General features: G+C 37.3%; 1 protein-coding gene across 1 annotated transcript in view; it reads right to left on the minus strand.

The window, feature by feature from the left end:
* ZMYM4 (zinc finger MYM-type containing 4) overlaps nt 1–20,195 on the minus strand; it is a 168,719-nt gene that overhangs the window by 35,099 nt on the left and 113,425 nt on the right. The window contains exons 6-16 of the mRNA XM_023512266.1: nt 15,570–15,811; nt 15,236–15,448; nt 8,297–8,447; nt 7,692–7,807; nt 6,980–7,255; nt 6,666–6,816; nt 5,752–5,924; nt 4,802–4,952; nt 3,820–3,960; nt 3,083–3,120; nt 1,184–1,328 (exon numbers count right to left, since the gene is read on the minus strand). Coding sequence (XP_023368034.1) covers nt 1,184–1,328; nt 3,083–3,120; nt 3,820–3,960; nt 4,802–4,952; nt 5,752–5,924; nt 6,666–6,816; nt 6,980–7,255; nt 7,692–7,807; nt 8,297–8,447; nt 15,236–15,448; nt 15,570–15,811 — 1,797 coding nt within the window. The remainder of the gene's footprint in view (nt 1–1,183; nt 1,329–3,082; nt 3,121–3,819; nt 3,961–4,801; nt 4,953–5,751; nt 5,925–6,665; nt 6,817–6,979; nt 7,256–7,691; nt 7,808–8,296; nt 8,448–15,235; nt 15,449–15,569; nt 15,812–20,195) is intronic.

The raw sequence follows: 20,195 nt of genomic DNA on the forward strand, positions 1-20,195 counted from the left end.
CTGAGGCAGGAGACTTGCTTGAGCCCAGGAGTTGGAGGTTGCTGTGAGCGTGATGCCATGGCACTCTACCCAGGGAGATAGCTTGAGGTTCCGTCTCAAAAAAAAAAAAGATCTAGAAATGAAGGATTTCTTTCTAGTTTAAAAATTTCAGGGCTTTTGGATGCCAGCAGGAGAGGGCTACACAGACCCATTCCTTACTGAAATAGGCAAAGTGGGTGAAAACTATTTAAAAAAGCTATTTAAATTCTTGGGAAATTGCCCTAAAAGCAATCAGCAAATAAAAAAAATTATTCAAGAAACTCTATTAAAATTTGGTAATAATAGTGAGTCTGTGACATTTCAGCCACCACCTGCTCCATCCTCCCAGTTCAGCTCAACCTGACAGAAGCTCCACTTTGGATATCTGGCCAGGAAGCACAGGCTTCTTTCCCCTTAGCTCCCAATCAAGGCTAACCATATCCCACCAAGAGGGCAGCAGACCAGCAGCATTGTTCATCTCGTCCAGCTCAAAGTTGAAAGGTAAATTCCTGGTAAGCGTGCACAAGAGGGAACTCACCTCCACCCAGCTCCACTGACTACCCCAGAACAGCAGGCAGGCCAAGAACCCTGGGCTCCTGATCACCTTTATCCCAGAGCTCACTGTTCACTTGGCAGGCACAAGTTTCAAGACAGGAGAGGCAAGCTTAGAGGACCAGACTGGGAGACTTAGACTACCACTCTGCCTAATATCCAGAGAAATGGCTCAGAGATTCTGCCTAAGAGGCAATTCATAACGAAAAAAAGCTCTGAAAGCTCTCCTCAAAGTAAGTGACTATTTGAAATAGAGTGTAGAGTAGTTCAAACCTTAAGGGAGCTCAGGATAACAACAGAACCTCTTAAGAGGCTATCTATATAATTAGAAACCTTAGGCTTACTCCATAATATTACCCTGTCATTAATAAGAAAATTAAATGAAATGTTCACAGTATAGTGTTATCAATTTACTTCCTTCTCTTTGCCCTAAAGTGTTTTAAGTCTCAGATGGGGAAAATACCTAACTCACAGAGATGTCATGAGTACTAATTTGGGTAACATACAAGCAACCAAATACATCACCTGGGAAATAGTGGATACTCAATGTAAACAGATCTCACATTCCTTTCCATTAAAAAAGAAAAAAATAAAGAAAGATCAAGGAACATACCTGTCTGGCATTCTTTGTTTTGGTTATGTGGTTTGCAAGAGGTGGCTTTAGTCTGCGTGATAGGCTTACATAATAAAGCTTTGTTCTTCAAAAGCCTTGGAGGTTGGGAAGGTGGCAGTTTCAGGGCATCTGTTTGTGTACTTGCCTAGTAAAAAAAAAAAGAAATTCAGAAATCAAAGAGATTTTTTTAAATCCTATTACAAGAAATATAATTTTAAAATAGGCTCAGTGCCTGTAGCTCAGCAGCTAGGGCGCCAGCCACATATACCAGAGCTGATAGGTTTGAACCCAGCCCAGGCCTGTCAAACAACAATGACAACTACAACCAAAAAATAGCCAGGCGTGTGGCGGGCGCCTGTAATTCCAGCTACTTGGGAGGCTGAGGCAAGAGAATTGCTTAAGCCTAAGAGTTTGAGGTTGCTGTGAGCTATGCTGCCATAGCACTCTACTGAGGGCGACACACAGTGAGACACATAGTGAGAAATAAATTTTTTTTTTTTAAATAAAAATCATGGCTCAGCACCTGTGGCTCAAGTGACTAATGTGCCAGCCACATACACCTAAGGTGGAGGGTTTGAATCCAGCCCGAGCCCACCAAAACAACAATGATGGCCGCAACCAAAACATAGCCAGGTGTTGTGACAGGCACCTGTGGTCTCAGCTACTTGGGAGGCTGAGGCAGGAGAATCGCTTAAGCCCAAGAGCTGGAGGTTGCTGTGAGCTGTGATGCCATGGCACTCTACCCAGGGGGATAGCGTGAGCCTTGGTCTCAAAAAAAAAAGTAAAATAAAAATCATCTTGGGTGGCACCTGTGGCTCAAGGAGTGTGGCGCCAGCCCCATATAAGGGTCAGACCCAGACCCTGCCAATAAATAAATAAATAAATAAATAAAAGAATCATCTTGGAATTACATGGAAGACATAGTATATATTCAACTAAACATGTGAGAATACTGTATTCCTGAAATAGTTATAGTACTAGAATATTTTAATAACTACATACTACTCTGAATGCATCTAATTATTATTTCTGTTTACCAAGAAAAATGTTATTTCTATTGTGACATCTTGTTACTCAAAAACAATGTTGGTTGAGTTTAAAATGAGAACTCTGGGCCAGGTATGATAGTGGCTCACCCCTGTAATCCTAGCACTTTGGGAAGCGGAGATGGGAGGGTAGCTTGAGGCCAGAAGTTTGAGGCTGCAGTAAGTGTGATGGTGTCACTGTACTCTAGCCCAAGACACAGAGGCAGACCCACTCCTCCAAAAAATTAATGAATGAAACAAAATAAAAACTCTTACTTCCTGAAAGTCTTAGAAAACTTAGTTTCAAAGTAACTAGGAGTAACAGAATCACTTATGATCATTTAAATAATAACTTGAAAAGGGACACTAAAATTATCCTAGAGATCAGGAAATAATTTAAAATACCATTGCTCCCACTGTAAGTTTTTCTCATTATTTATTTTCTTCTTTCAAGAGATAAAATGGAAAAAATTAATGAGCTTTTTAAAAAAGGAGTTTTTTTAACTGTATAATCTGTACTGGGCAGGGAGATAAGCTGCATTTTATAAGTATTTCATTTGTAATCTATGTATATTATAAAACACCCCAAAAAGACCTTTATGCCCAAATTCTGTACAATTTTCTTTAATTCTGTACAATTCTTAAAAAAAACTTCAGTAAGTACATAAAGAGAGCAAAATTTCAACAAAATTAAGTACATAAAAGATCTACTTAAATAACCAGAAAACAAAGATTCCTAAACAAAGATTAAATGAGTTCATGACATTTTATATAGTAAAGAATAAGGGTAGGCAAATTAGCTCAGACATATTAATACTGCATAAAAATGAAAAGTTAATACAGTGATAATACCGATAAAAATAATAAAACTTACATCCCCAATGATTTTCGCTGTTACTGTTGGAACTGCACCTTGATATAAATTAAAACAATATATTTAGGATCTCTTACAATTATTTAACATTAGCACTAAAAGTTGATAATCAGTCCACAAACACAAAGCCTCATGCTAAGAATAAGCATCATCTTAATTTAATTCAATGAAAGATACTAGTAATATTAAAGTATGAGAAAAATGGATACGGAACTTGTGAAAACACTATTCAATGCTATCGCAGCCCGCAGTGCATCACCAGTCCTACAGATGAATGTGTCAAACAGGCTCAGTGCCTGTAGCTCAGTGGTTAGGGTGCTGGCCACATACACTGAGGCTGGCAGGTTCAAACCCGGCCCAGGCCTGCTAAAACAACAATGACAACTGCAACAACAACAACAACAAAATAGCCCGGTGCTGAGGCAGGCACCTACAGTCCCAGCTACTTTGGAGGCTGAGGCAAGAGAACTGCTTAAGCCCAAGAGTTTGAGGTTGCTGTGAGCTGAGATGCCACAGCACTCTACCGAGGGCCAGAGCAACACAGTGAGATTCTGTCTCAAAACAAAACACCAAGGGCAAGGGCGACATAGTGAGACTCTGTCTCAAAACAAAACAAAACAAAACAAAACAAGAAGAATGTATCAAACATAAGAAAACAGTCACTGATGGAAAAAAGTTACAGAACTATTGTATCCACCTCAAAAAGGCTAGAAAAATGCTTTCAAATCAAGCCATACCTTGTAAGACACTGTTAGAATTCACTGTGGGCTGAGCAGCAGGAGCACTTGCCAATGATACTACATTAGCTATAACTGGAGTCGAATCTTTTCTCAGAGTTGGGGGCCCTGCTGAAGCAGCTTGAGCCATGGAAACATTTGCTGGTTAAAATAAACAAAAATAAGGAAAACTCATGTAATTTATATGAGAAACCAACATCTCAAGGAAGTTAAACAATGCTTTCAGGTTTGAATAATTTCTGCTAAAGTAAAAAGTTGCTTCAGAATTAACTGAGTTTTGGTTTTCTATTTTTTAATTAGTGCAACTTGAAAGTCTTCGTCATCTTTGTGTAAAAATGCAACAGACAGTCCCACTTAATAATCAACACAAAAATCCCCAAAGGTACAATCTCACTGATGAATGTGAGGTAGATTTAATGGACATTCAAGCCAAATGTGTTCCTTAAACCATGCCTTCACATAGAAAAAATTGTTTAAAGTTTCTGGAGTAGGCTCGTGTAGACCTTGCTCCTATTTGTAAACAAAACTATACTTAAACTTTTCTAGCTTTTGGGATACTACTCATTTTGTCTTTAAACCATAAAGTTTTTGAGATTAAATGGCCTAACTATGCAGATGGTGTATTTAAAAGGCTATATGATTTAGACTTTATGCCTTTTCTTATTACAGGTAGTCTCGAAGCTTTTTAATAAGGAAACCAATTATACCCAATTACAAAACATTAACTATTATCCTTTGCCATAAAGTTCTTACAGAGTTTATCTAATTCAATATGCTCAACAGAAACCTAAATTCTCATTTTTACACAGCTTTATTATTATACATTCAATAAAAAAGAATCTAAATCTTAATGCCATTTAACAAAAGGAAATGAATGTTTTATAAAAATAATGACAACCATTTACAGTTCCCAAGCTATACAATAGTAGTTAGTTCCTGGCATTCATCAAAGATTCCAGTCATCACTTAAGTTTAATTTTACCTGCACTGTTTTGTGAAGGTGGGTCACATACACTTTGCTGATTACAGAACATTAAGATACAAAGTAGATTACAAAAATGTTTCATTTCCCCTCGCCACTTCAAGGACTCATTGAGTTTACCCTGTCGCTTACAACCATCACATTTGGCCATCTGAAAAGGAAAAAAAAAATAGTAAAGGAGTGAGAATCAAAATATCTGCAGTCTTACAGAGGATATTAATTTAGAATTCAGAACATAAAATTAAAGGTTGACTGTCTCAAAATGGTAAGTATTTCTCTATTAGTGATTTTTAAAACCATGTAAATATGATAGAGACTCACTAAATAGAATTTAAGAAGCAAATAAGTGAAAATAAAGGCTATCTTCCTCAAAGACTTCAGAAGACAAATTTGCATCATTTAAATAATAAAAGAATAAAGTAATAATGTTAAATATTTTGGTATCTTAAGACTCATGTGTCTCCTATAGGAAATTAAAGGAATAAAATTTCAATGACATTAATAAATTTGTTCCTAAATTTTATATTAATTGATATAGAGTATGAACAAATACTTTATAAAGTTTTTTTTTTTTTTTTTTTGGAGACAGAGTCTCACTTTGTAGTCCTCTGTGGAGTGTCATTGCATGAGAGCTCACAGCAACCTTCAACTCTTTGGCTTAAGCAATTCTCTTGCCTCAGACTCCCAAATAACTGGAAGTACAGGCGCCCACCACAACACTCAGCTTTTTTTAGAGACAGGGGTCTCACTCTGGCTCAGGCTGGTTTCAAACCTGTGAGCTCAGGTAATCCACCTGCCTCGACCTCCCAGAGTGCTAGGATTACAGGTGTGAGCCACCACGCCTGACACTTTAAAGTTTTAAATCATGAAATTGCCCTTCATACTAAGTGAAATTTTAAAAGGGAATAATTAATTTAACTCAAAAACCCAGGAATGTTAATTATATTTACCTGATAGAACAATAGTGTGTATTTAGACATGCATTCTTCACAACAGAACTCTTCCACCTTTCCCCCCAAATTATTCTGTATCAATTTGGGAGAGGTCTGTAAACAATAACTGCACATTTTACAGTGATTTCGCCAGTGTTTTGCCAATTCATGTTTATAAAGCAATTTGCAACCTACAAATCAGGAAAGGTAAATTTAACATTAGGGAAAAATATTAATTATCTGTATCTTTAATTTAAATGGCCTAGGATAAAGTTGAGTCCTGACCAATTAACAGATTAAGAGATTAGAGGATCAAAACTAGCATTTTTTTAAAATGAAATAACAGGATAGGACAAAGTAGAGAATATTAAATTGCATCACATATAGTAAATTTTCTTTCACGCAACTTATATTATTTGGGTATGCAAAAATATACTGGGTCACAATGTAAAATGTATTTCTTCTTTTGTGCAGTGGTCCAAAGGCTTTAAAGCCACTGGACTAGAGCAAAACATTATAAATGACTAACACATCATTAATAAACACAGTCATATTAAAAAACAATCTACTTCATGCTGATTACTCAGAAACACAATGGCTGTTTAAAACAATAAAAATATAAACTTAGGATGCTACTATAATTTAAGGCATTCCATTTAGAAATAAGTGCAAGAATGTAAAAGACCTTTGAGTTCCCCATCAACCTAGTAATATTAAATACATCACGTTCTTCTGCCTCTTTTAAGATCTTTCACTTCATTTTAGTATCATTAAGACTAGACCAAAAAAAAAAAAAAAGAACTAAGTATAAACAAATAAAAAGGCTTTGGCACGGTAAGTCAAGGATAAGTAAACTTACATATTCATAGCTTGAATCATCAACTACTTTTAAAACAACCAACACGCTCAGTAAAATAATCTTCTATCTTTACCTTCACTACAAAATGACTTGTCAGCACCTGAGAATCGTACAGTCTCCTTTACAATTTTCTCAATTTTACAATATTCACACATTGCCATTACATTATTTATCTTCTTATATTCATCAGAACAATTCTTGCCACAGAACTGAAACATTTTACCCTGCAAAGAAATAATCATTAAGTACTAATTTAACATTTGGTTTGTCTTATATAAATCCTCATTCTTGTTACTTTGAAAACAAATGAAATAATTTTGAGAGATAAAAAGCTAAAAATTATTATACAGGTAAACTCAAACCCTTTCCACGAAGCCTATACTTTACCTTATAATCAAGAAGTTCTGGTTTTGTGGCAAAAAGACGATTACAGTGTTGACATTTGATTTTCACCACACCTCCCGCAAACCCAACATGCTGGGATTGGGCAGCAAGACGCTGGAGACCAGCTGCAGCAGAACTACTGATGGAAGAGGGAGAAGCAGCAGAGGTATTGCCTCCCCCTGCTGACACTGTTGAACCTGTGGGGATGCTTACAATTACTTGGCCCTGAGATAGGGGCACTACTGAAGAATTCATTCCAGTTGGTTTGTTGAATAAATTCTGAAAAAAAAACAAAACAGCAAACAGATCAGTTAAATCATATGTTCAGACAAATACGCATTGCATGCTTATATTATACAAAGCATAATTCTAGGCATGTAAGGTACATGAGTGACTAGGCAAAAATCCCTGCTTTTGAGCAGCTTATAACTGAATGGTGGGGAATCTCATTTATGACCACATAAAGTAAGTGAACTACTAATCTTCAAAAATGGTATCTTCCCAATAGATAATGTAGGTAATAACAGTACTATTTAATTGTACAGAAGGTAGTTAAATGACATACCTCTAAATATAGGATGAACTAAGAATCTACGTTTAAATAGAACTGAAATAGAAACTCAGACAATCCAGGCACTAGTAAACACCTAATATGTTTACATTACTACAGTAGGTGTCTTAGTGACTGAAGAGGAGAAGATTTCTGAAGCCATACCTGGAAAGCTATTACACAACTGTAGCTGCAGAAGTTACGTATACTTCCATCTGACATGGCTAGGTGATACTGAGGGATTGCTGAGGTTTTACAACTGTTACACTGAACTTGTACACCTTAGCGAATCAAAATAAAATAAGTATAAGTAATATATACAAATGTACACAAATGTATGAGAAATAAATATTATATAATATACAAAAAATGAAGGGCCAGGTTAAGTTGCAGCAACTGAAACTAAATTCAAAGCATCTCAATCATGTCACATATAGACAAAAACTAACTTAACATTAAAAACTTTAATTTTTATGTAAAAGTAGTCATGGTCCATCCTGAAACTGTAAAATAAATGAATCTTAAATCAGGTGTGATAAAGAAAATACATTAAAGAAGCCATATAAAATTCTATTGGTAAGACTTTAAGGCCTCAATATATATACAAGTAAATAAATAATCAGGGTGATATTTTACAACAATATTTTGAAATATGTTAAATCTGCCTTAAAAATCAACTAAATCTGTAGAATAATCTATACCATAAAAACAAAGCAATAACCCTTATATTTTCAATTATTACATTTCATAGTTTATAAAACCAGTATTACCTGCAGAAGTAACCATTTTAACTCTGTAAGCAGATAAGCAATTAACAGAACAGAAAAGCTCTGTCTTCCCCAAGCTATTGGTATTTTCAATCATTTCTGCTGAGGATCTCAACGATTTGCAAAGCGCACATGGAGTAATTTTGGCTGATTTCTATTAAGAAAATAAAAGAACATTCATTTTTACCAAATTCCTAATAAACGCATAACTCCTTGAATGTTTATACTAAAGGCTGTTAAAATATATGTTTTGGAGACAGAATCTCACTCTGTTGCCCAGGCTAGAGTGCCATAGCATCACCCTACCTTACAGCAACCTCAGACTCCTGGGTTCAAGCAACCTCCCACCTCAGCCTCCTAGCTAGTTGGGACTACAGGCACCCACCAAAATGCTCAGCTCATTTTTTTTTTATTTTTTAGAAGAGATGGAGTCTCGTTCTTGCTCAGGCTGGTCTTGAATGCCTGAGCTCAAGCAATTCTCCCAAAGGCTGTTAAAATATTTTATTTATTTATATAAGTATGTATGTATGTATCTATTTAATTTTTTATTAGAGACAAGAGTCTCACTTTGTGCACTGGAATGAAGTACCATGGTGTCAACATAGCTCATAGCAACCTCAAACTCTTGGGCTCAAACCATCCTCATTCTGTCTCAGCTTCCCAAATAGCTGAGAGACTATAGACAACCACAAATTTTCCTATTTTAAGCAGAGACAGGGTCTCCCTCTTGCTAAGGCTGGTCTTAATCTCTGAACTCAACAGATGCACCAGCATCGGCCTCCCAGAGTGCTAGGATTACAGGCATAAGCCACCATGCCTGGCCTGTTGAAATATTTTAAATCAGAGCATTTCAAACATTTATGATTACAATTCTCAATGAGAAATGTGAATAAATTTACAAGTGACTTATGAAACACATATTCCTGTGATTCAGCATTTGCATATTATGTATGTATATAAAACTGAAAAAAAGTTTTATAGAGCAATATATATCATGATAACATGTAATGCACTTTGATCTTTGCTATTTTTCCATTCTATCCTGCTTTATTAAAAAGTAATGCTGGTTATAAGTCTAGTAACTGGGTGTAACCATAGATTTTTTTAGGGTGTGACCATAATTTAAAAATCTTTTTAACATTACTTTTTCTTTCTTTACAGAAAGGGTCTCACTCTATCACTCAGGGTGGAATAGAGTGGTGCAATCATAGCTTACTGCAACCTCACACTCCTGGGCTCAAGCAATCCTCTGTCTTAGCCTCTCGAGTAGCTGGGACTGCAGGCATGCACCACTACCCTCAGCTAATATTTTTTATATTTTATAGAGAAAGGGTCTTGCTATGTTGCCAAACTGGTTTTAAACTCCTGACCTTGGCTTGGGGCCCACAGCCCAGTGGTTAGGGTGCAGGCCACATGCACCAGGGCTGGTGGGCTCAAACCCAGCCCGAGCCTGCTAAATAACAATGGTAACAACAAAAATATAGCCGAGTGTTATGGCAGGCGCCTGTAGTCCCAGCTACTTGAGAGACTTAGGCAAGAGAATCACTTAAACCCAATAGTTCGAGGTTGCTGTGAGCTGTGACACCATAGCACTCTACTGAGGATAACACAGTGTGACTTTGTCTCAAATAAATAAATTAAATAAATAAATAAACTCCTTACCTCCTGGTCTAATACTCCCACTTCAACCTCCCAAAATGCTGGATTACAGGTATGAGCCACCACACTAAACCCATAGTTTTAAAATTTTTATAACATAGCATGGAGTTCATGCTCGTATACTCTACTACCCTAAAAATTCTAAGAACCCCCACTAAAGGTACTATACCTAAGCAATAAAACGTGACTTTAAGGAAACTGATAAACATATTAGAAAAGTAACTGTCAGGAAGCTAGGAGAGGTGGCTCACATCCGCAATCCTAGCACTGTGGGAGGCCAAGGTGGGTGGGTCCCTTGAGGTCAGGGGTTTAAGACTAGCCTAAGCAAGAGAGAGGCCCCATCTCTAAAAGTAGCTGGGAGTTGTGGCAGGTGCCTGTAGTCCCAGCTACTCAGGAGGCTGAGGTAAGAGGATTGCTTAAGTCCTAGAGTTTAAGGTTGCTGTGAGCTATGATGCCACAGCACTCTACCAAAGGAACAAACTGATACTCTCTCGGGGGTGGGGGGGAGCCTAATTGTCAAATATTCTACCACTAATAACAAAAAAGTACTCTATCAATAAAGTGGGAGCAAACCTCGGATATCACAAGGGTCCAAATATAAATAAAGAGTCTGTTTGGTCTACACTTAGAGATTCAGAGGAAAAAAATGCTAAAGATTATTAACATGTCATACATTCAGGATAATTTATAAAGTAAATCTACCACCAGTTAGGAGATTTAAGATGTCTCTTCCCTCTTAAAGGATAAATTTGTGAGGCTTGTTATTAATACAGATACATTTTTTTTTTTTTTTTTGAGACGGAGCCTCAAGCTATCCCCCTGGGTAGAGTGCCATGGCATCATGCTCACAGCAACCTCCAACTCCTAGGCTCAAGCGAGTCTCCTGCCTCAGCCTCCCAAGTAGCTGGGACCACAGGCGCCCGCCACAACGCCTGGCCATTTTTGGTTGCAGCCATCATTGTTGTTTGGCGGGCCCGGGCTGGGGATTCGAACCCGCCACCTTAGGTGTATGTGGCTGGCGCCTTAGCCGCTTGAGCCACAGGCGCTGAGCCAATACAGATACATATTAAAGTGAACATATTCTTGAATTCTAGAATGTCTTCTAAATCTCCCACCCCATGTCCTCTTCCTCTCTGATAAGGACTGCAAACACAAACTTCATTTATAAGACCTGAATCAAGATACACCTCTGTGAACTTTTGCTGATAGTCTCATCATTCCCTATACTTCCTCTATGGCCTACTATACCCACTAAGATTTTGACCATGGCATCTCTGTTTACTTGTTCGTATTATCTTCCCATGGAGAAACATAGCTCCTCCAAACAGGAACATCTAATGTTTGTTGAGTAAATTATATGTAACAATAAAGCAACAAAAATGACAATCTATAGCCAGATTTCATACTAAAGTGCTATCTCATTTTTACTTCATATAACTCTAAAAACATCCCAGTGCCATGGGTGGTATTATAGCCATTTAAACATAGACAAACTGGGACCAAGGATGTTTAATTGCTTTGCCTAAGGTAAAAATCATATTTGAACAGAAAGTCTGAAATCAAATCCCGATCTGCCTTACTTCTAAATTCCAGTTCTTTCTCTACCAAAGTACATATTAACATAATACATGAGAAACTTAGTAGGTCTGGGCTAAACTAAAAAGTAATGAATGAACCACAGAATACTAGTCAGTCATTCAAAAAATGGAGATTTTACATCTTTTATAACCACCTGGACAGACTTGGAGAACATCCTCCTAAGCGAAATATAACAGGAATGAAAAGACAACCATCATGTGTAGTCAGTACTAAGGTGAAACTAATAGATTAACAATTACAAGTTCACACAAGAGAAAAGCTCAGTTGGATTTTATTAAAGCAGGAGTGGAAGGGGTTTGGTGGGTTCCCACCCAACAGGTACAATGCATGGGTATATGGCAGAGCTTCTGGGTGAAGGACAGCTATCACTCAAACTTTAACCTTACAAATGCAAACCATAAAACCTAATCGTACGTACCCTCATATTAATCTGAAATCAAAAACAAAAAATGAATGAATTGGGCAGGCATGATGGTAGCTCATGCCTGCACTTGAGCATTTTGGGACAACAATATAGGAGGATCCCTTGAGCCCAGGAGTGCCAGATCAGCCTGGTCAATATGGAGAGACACTGCCTCTACCCAAAAAAAGAGCTTTTAAAAATTAGCCAGGTATAGTGGTGTGCATCCATTGTCCCAGGATTGCCTGAAGCCAGAAGTATGAGGTTGCAATGAACTATGATGACATCATTGCATCAAGTAACAGAGCAAGACCCTATCTCAAAAAAATAAAGGAAAAAAGTAATGAATAAGTTTGAAATTAGGATGTTTCATCCTATTTCTCCTTCTTTTGTAGACTATGAATCTTCTTTCAATGAACTGAATCTAAGTAACTTTTAGTACCTGATATAATATCAGGAAAGGAACAAAGAAAATACAAATGAAGAGACTGGAATTTTCTTTTTCCCTATGACAGCATAAATGATGAATAGTAAAGCTAAGGCCTTTAATACAACGCTGTTACATTAACAAGAAATAAACTGAAACATTATATAATGTTGAAATACCAAAATTACTATGAAGTTTAAAGAACCATTTCTTAGGAAATTTTCCAATTGACACTATTATATTCACCAATTCTGGTGGTCTGCATAAAAACTCACTATTCTAAGAAAGAGAATGATCAGCAAATACATTGAAACAGGGAGCCACTGTAAAATTTAAAAGGTAAAAAGTACCATATTTTTCCTGTGTATAATATATTCCTGTAGAAAATGCATACCTATGTTTTTGGCCCCAAAATTTTAGGGGGAAAAATTTTTTTTTAAATTTTTTCTTTTTTAAACATAGAGTCTCACTCTATAGCCCTGGGTAGAGTCCAGTGGCATTATAGCTCACAGCAATCTCACAGAGTCTTGGGCTCAAGCCATTGTCTTGCCTCAGCCTCCTGAGCTGGGACTATCAGCACTCACCACAATGCCCAGCTGTTTTTAGAAACAGGGTCTTGCACTTACTTAGGCTGGGCTTGAACTCCTGAGCTCAAGTAATCTACCAGCATCAGCCTCTCACAGTACTACAATTACAGGTGTGAGCCACTACACTTAGCTTGATTTTTTTTTTTTTTTTTTTTGAGACAGAGTCCCAAGTTGTCTGCCTAGGTAGTATACCGTGGCATCATAGTTCACAGCAACCTCCAACTCTTGGGTTCAAGAGGTCCTCTTGCCTCAGTTTTTCTATTTTTAGTAGAGACGGGGTCTTGTTTTTGCTCAGGCTAGTCTCAAACTCGTGAGTTCAAGCAATCCACCTGCTTTGGCTTCCAAGAGTGTTAGGATTATAGGCATGAGCCACCACACCCACCTCAGTTTAATTTTTTTTGTTTTTATTTTGAGACAGAGTCTCACTATGTTGCCCTTGGTAGAGTATCATGGCGTAACAGCTCACAGCAACTTCAAACTCTTGTGTTTAAGCAGTTCTCTTGGCCTCAGCCTCCCAAGTAGCTGAGACTACAGGTGCCTGTCATAATGTCTGGCTAATTTCTTGTTGTTGTCACAGTTGGTTAGCTGGCCTGGGCCAGGTTTGAACCCACCAGCCTGGGTGTATGTGGCCGGTGCTTTACCCACTGAGCTACAGGTGTCATCCTCGTTTTAATTTTTTAATTCAAATTTTTATTTGTTTGTATTCAAGTACTTGGTTTTTGTATTATAAAGGAATTTTAGCATTTATTTCTTACCATATTATGGTATAAGAAATTTCATCTAACAAATAATTACAAAACACAAAAAGGGATAACAACTACAAGAATTTTTTTTTTTTTTTTACACAAAGTCTCATTATGTCACCCTCGGTAGAGTGCCGTGGTGTCACAACTCACAGTAACCTCAAACTTCTGGGCTTAAGCGATTCTCTTATCTCAGCCTCCCAAGTAGCTGGGCCTACAGGTGCCTGCCACAACACCAGGCTATTTTTTGTTGCAATTGTCAATGCTGTTTAGCTGGCTGGGGCTGGGTTTGAACCTGCCAGACTCAGTGTATGTGGCTGGCACAGTAACCACTGTGCTATGGGTGCCAAGCAACAAGTACAAGAAATTTTATGAACTGGCAACAAAAAGTACTACCCATGTATAATGGACATCCATATTTTTCTCTCAAAACTTTGGGCAAAAAGTGCATTATACACAGCAAATATAGCACTTGCCATTCCTTCACATTTATCAATTTTAAAACTAATATATGATCAAAATTTACTAACAAAATATATATCTAATGCACACAAAACTACAAAAAAGATGTGTTGTATAGAATTCATTCACTTCATCCTCTGCAAAACTCAGTAATTCACAAAATAATAAATAACCCATGTCTATTTTCTTCTATTTAATGAAGACAAGGAAAAACCTATTACTATAACAATTAATGGTGAGATTTTTTTTTTTTGAAACATGGTTTCACTGTATCGGTAAAGTACTGTAGCATCACAGCTCACAGCAAACCTCAAACTCTTGGGCTCAAGCCATTCTCTTGCCTCAGCCTCCCTTGTAGCTGGGACTACAGGTGCTCTCCACAATGCCCAGCTATTTTTTTGGTTGTTTGTTTAGCAGGCTGGGGCGGAGTTTGAAGCCACCAGACCTGGTGCCTGTGGCTGGTACCCTAACCACTGAACTACAACCACCAAGCCTAATGGTGAGATTTTGACTTTCTGGTTTACAATTTTAATTATGTGGAACCAATTTCAATAATATATTATGCAACATGGAATGTTTCTATATTATTAATATGTATTAATAATGTATTATAATATAATTTATATAAACTATATAACTGTTATTTATAATAATGGATAATATATTATTTCATGTTGAACAAAAAACATATATGTAAATCAAAAGTTATTTCAAAAATTTAGAAGGCTATGCCTCAGAAGAGAAGGAGTGGGTATCTATGCTCTCATAGGCATTATACTTCCTTTGCACATTCAAAATATTATTCAAAAATATAACTCACATTTGAAATTAAAGGGCCACACCCTAAAGACATGTATTTCAAATGTATGAACAAATCTGCTACTTACAGAACTCTGTAAGAGTATTTAACATTCACTTGACAAACACTATTTGTATGTAAAGAATATCAGTTAAGCAAATAGTAAGCTCTTAATATATTTTAAAAAATTTTTCATACATAATTCCCACTAAAAACGTAGGATCCCCCCCTCCAAAATGAACAAGGTATTAAATATGATCATGTACCTGCTTGTATGCTGTGATACACGTTGAACTACAAAACTTCTTCGACTGTCCCTCTATCTGAAGCATGTGACATTGTCCAGAGCCACTATAACAATAACCCCCACAGTTCTCACAACAGTTCATGGTGAGATTGTTAGCAGAGCGAAACTTAGAGAAACAGGCATCACTGCAAAGTTTATGTACCACATTCTGGTAATTAACTTCATGCCGAATCTAGGATTAAAAATCAACAGCATAAAAAAAAATCAACACAGAAACAACAAGCAGAAAACATGAAAAACTATTCTTTAAGCATAAATATCAGACTCCTCAATAAAGTAAAAAAGTAACTTACAACAGCATTTTTCTGACACATGCTGCATTTGGTTGAAATACTATTTGTATTTATGGTAACGATAGGTTTTTTTTTCAATTCGTATGTTGACAAACATGACTGACTGCAAAAATCTTTGCTAGTGGTGGTATTTTCAAATTGGGCACTGATCACATCCTTTGGATTTAAAATGTCTCTAAAAATAAGAACAAAGATTAAAATAAGATACAATATAATTTCTTTACTTTTGTGAACTAAAATAACTGAGGAAAACAAAGGTGATTATATTGTAAGGAAAAGGCACTGAAATTTAAATGTAAAAACCTGGGTTTTCTTGAATACACTTATAAGTTGCTTTGATCCTTGAGTTCTTTTCTATGAAATGGAATTAATATACCAGCTACTTCTTAGAACTGGAGTGAATTTTAGTACGTTTCAAAGATTAAAAGGAAATACATCAAATAGTTAGCATTCATTATCTCTACAGGTGAGATTATAGATTTTAATTTTCTTCAGGATTATCTATATTTTCAAAATATTCTTTAAAAGTGATGTATTACACTTGAAATACTTAAAAACAACTACCTTTTCAAAGTCAACATGCATTTTAAACTACACAATGGGAGTGGGACACAAATGCAATCAGTGTAACCTAATTCTTTGCACCCTCAACGAATTCCAAACAACAACAAAAAACATCATACATATTCTGGCATGGTTACATAAAATCTAACATTTCCATATCTAAATAATTTAAGTTATAAGCATTAATGGCAAAGGCTGTGATGATTAAAACCCCAATTACTAAGCTCCCAACTGCTTCAATCCCAATCCCACCACCAAGCTACTCTTTCTACGTAATTTACCAGATAGCTTAAGTGGAAACCATTTTAAAAACCAAGTTTCCCAATTGATGACATTTTCTAAACAGTGTCTCCCATAAGTACATACCCACATAATAGTTATTAAAGTGTTGTATTTATTCCTGCATCTTAAATTACACCAATAGAATATTTCAGAAAAGCTTATAGGCATACCGCATTTCACTGAAGTTCACAAGTAATGTTTTTATTAAAACAATTTAAGCTATGTGGCAACCCAACGTCAGGCAAGTTGATCAGCCATCTTTCCTTCTTTTTTTTTTTTTTTTGGAGACAGAGTCTCACTATGTCGCCCTGGGTGAAGGGCTGTGGCATCACAGCTCACAGCAACCTGAAACTCTTCGGCTCAAGTGATTCTCTTGCTTCAGCCTCCCAAGTAGCTGAGACTACAGGCGCTGGCCACACGCCTGACTATTTTTTTGTTGTAGTTGTCATTGTTGTTTGGCAGGCCCCAGGCCGGGTTTGAACCCACTAGTCTCAGTGTACATGGCCAGCGCCCTAGCCGCTGAGCTATAGGTGCCAAGCCCAGTGCCATTTTTCTAACAGCGTTTGCTTACTTTGTGTCTCTGTATCATGTTTTGGCAATTCGTACAATATTTCAAACTTTTTCATTATTATCTTATCTGTTGTCATCTATTTATCAGTGATCTTTGGTGTTACCACTGCAAGTGTTTTAGGGCACCATGAACCATGACCATATGATGGTGAACATAACTGATAAACATTCTGTGTGTTCTGACTGCTCCACTGACTAGCTGTTCCTGTCTCTCTCCCTATCCTTGGGCCTCTCTATTCCCTGAGATACAACAATATTAAAAATAGGCCAAGTAAAAACCTCACAGTGACCTCTGAGTGTTGAACTGAAAGGAAGAGCTGCATGTTTATCACATTGAATAAAAAGTGAGAAATGATTGAACTTTGTGAGAAAGGTATGTTGAAAGCCAAGGCAGGCTGAAGGCTAGGCCTCTTGTATCCATTAAACAAGTTGTAAATGGAAAGGAAAGGTACACAAATGACAAGAAAGCAAAACAGTCTTATTGCTAATAGGTAAGAAATTTTTACTGGTCTGGATAGAAGATCAAACCAACTGCAACATTCCCTTAAGCTAAAGTCTAGTCCATAGCAAGGCCACAACACTCTTCAATTCTATGAAGGCTGAGAGGCAGCTGTAGAAGAAAAGTTTAAAGCTAGGTTGGCTCATGAAGTTTAAGGAAAGAGGCCATCTCCAGAACATAAAAGTGCAAGGGGAAGCAGCCAGCGCTGATGTAGAAGCTGTAGCAAGTTACCCAGAAGATATAGCTAAGATCAAAAAGTAGCTACACTAAATAACTGATCTTTCAATGCAGGCAGAGCCGTTTTTATTAGAAGATGCTAACCAGGACTTTCATAGGTAGAGAAGTCAATGCCTAACTTTAAAGCTTCAAAAGTCAGGCTGACTCTCTTATTAGGAGTTAATGTAGCTGGTGACTTTAACTTGAAGCCAATGCTCATTTACAACATGAAAATCCCAGAGCCTTTAAGAATTATACTAAATCGGGGCGGCGCCTGTGGCTCAAAGGAGTAGAGCGCCGGCCCTAAATGCCAGAGGTGGTGGGTTCAAACCCAGCCCCAGCCAAAAATGGGTAAATTTTTGTGGGTAAAATGCAATTAAACCATTGCATGATATAGAGAAATCTTTTGTGAAGAGTCAAGCAATGCAGCAAATTTCATTGCTATAGTTTAAGGAATTGCCACAGCAACCCCAACCTTCAGCAACCATCTCCATGATCAGTCAGAAACCATCAGTATTGAGGCAAGACCTTCCACCAGCTAAAAGATTAGGTCTCACTGAAAGCTCAGAGGGTTGTTAGTATTTTTTAAGAAGAAAGCACTTTTACATCTTTTTATTTTTTATAGTTTTTTGCCCACGGTTGAGTTTGCACCCGCCACCTCCAATATACGGGGTTGGCGCCCTACTCCTTTGCGCCACAGGCGCCACCCCTCAAGAATAAAGTATTTTAAATTAAGAGATGTACTTTTTAAAAAAGAAACAATGCTACTGCACCCTTAACCAGACTATAATGTAGCGTAAACATACTTTTATAAGCCCTGGGAAACCAAAAACTTCATGTGATATGCTTTATTCAGATTTTTCCTTTACTGAAGTGGTCTGGAACTGAATCCTCAATATCTCCAAGGTATGGCTACACAAATATCTGGTCTTCAGTAAAAGATAATAGTAAACATATCGGAAAATTATCATAAGATATAATCTTATAGGCTCAGCGCCTATAGCTCAACTGGCTAAGGCGCCAGCCACGTACACCTAAGGTGGCAGGTTCGAATCCCCAGCCTGGACCCGCCAAAACAACAATGACAGCTGCAACCAAAAAATAGCCGGCGTTGTGGCGGGCGCCTGTGGTCCCAGTTACTTGGGAGGCGGAGGCAGGAGACTCGCTTGAGCCCAGGAGTTGGAGGTTGCTGTGAGCTGTAATGCCACGGCACTCTACCCAGGGGGGACAGCTTGAGGCTCTGTCTCAAAAAAAAAAAAAAAGATATAATCTTATACCTGACGTTATGCTATACTGTCCTATGTAACTCCATACCACGACATTTTCCATACTTAGCAGCTTAGACTGCTTTGCTTTCTGCTTTGTTTTACCTTTACAGTATTTTTAACATTAGGTGTTAACATATTTCATACTGAGCCATTATATTGAGCCAGATACTCATTAAATCATGAGTTAAGATATAGTCCATGTATGTACTCAAGGAGCTCCCAGTTACTGGGACAAATAGATAATTTACAAAATATTATAACAAAAGCATTCATAACACATCATATAAATAATTTTATAAAAACATATGAATATGTACTATAGAAATAAAAACGAAGGCTCAGCACCTGCAGCACAGTGGTTATGGTACCAGACACATACACACAGGGTGGCAGGTTCAAACCCAGCCTGGGCTAAACAAGACAACTGCAACAAAAAATAGCCAGGCACAGTGGCAGGGGCCTGGCTATTAATCTGGTTAGTCCCAGCTACTTGGGAGGCTGAGGCAAGAGAATCACTTAAGCCCAAGAGTTTGAGGTTGCTGTGAGCTGCGATGCCATAGCACTCTACCAAGGGCAATATAATAAAACTCTGTCTCAAAAAAAAAAGAAAAGAAATAAAAATGAAATAATTATTTCAGATCATATGTGACATGAAAGGCCATCCCAATAAAAGTGGCATTTTAATTGTTTTATTTTATTTATTTTTTTTGCAACAGAGTGTCACTATGTCACACTTGGTAGAGTGCCGTTATGTCATAGCTCATAGCAACTACAAACTCTTGAGCTTAAGCAGTTTTCTTGCCTCAGCTTCCCAAGTAGCTGGGACCACAGGTACCTGCCACAACACCCGGCTATTTTTTTGTTGCAGTTGTCATTATTGTTTAGGGCCATGTTCAAACTTACCACCTTCGGTGCATGTAGCCAGCACCGTAACCACTGTGCTAAAGGAGCTGAGCCCAAGTGACATTTTAGTTGAAATTTAAATAGGAGTTTTCTAGAAGGTTAAGGAGATAAGGATTGGGAGCAGCATGAAACAAGGCAATGAAAATATAAAAGGTTATTTTTCATTGCTCTAAGTATGCTTGGAATCTGGTTAGATTAACTTTTATTGTAGTAGGAATATGCTATGCTCTACTCCAATACAGATTGTATCTTATGCCAGAATGAGAAGCAGCAATTTCATTGCAGTTAGTAAAAATTCAGAAATGGAATAAACAATCTGTAAAC

Source organism: Otolemur garnettii, unplaced genomic scaffold (genome assembly GCF_000181295.1).
Source record: "Otolemur garnettii isolate 467f Iridium unplaced genomic scaffold, OtoGar3 scaffold00025, whole genome shotgun sequence".
NCBI classification, from domain to species: Eukaryota; Metazoa; Chordata; class Mammalia; order Primates; family Galagidae; genus Otolemur; species Otolemur garnettii.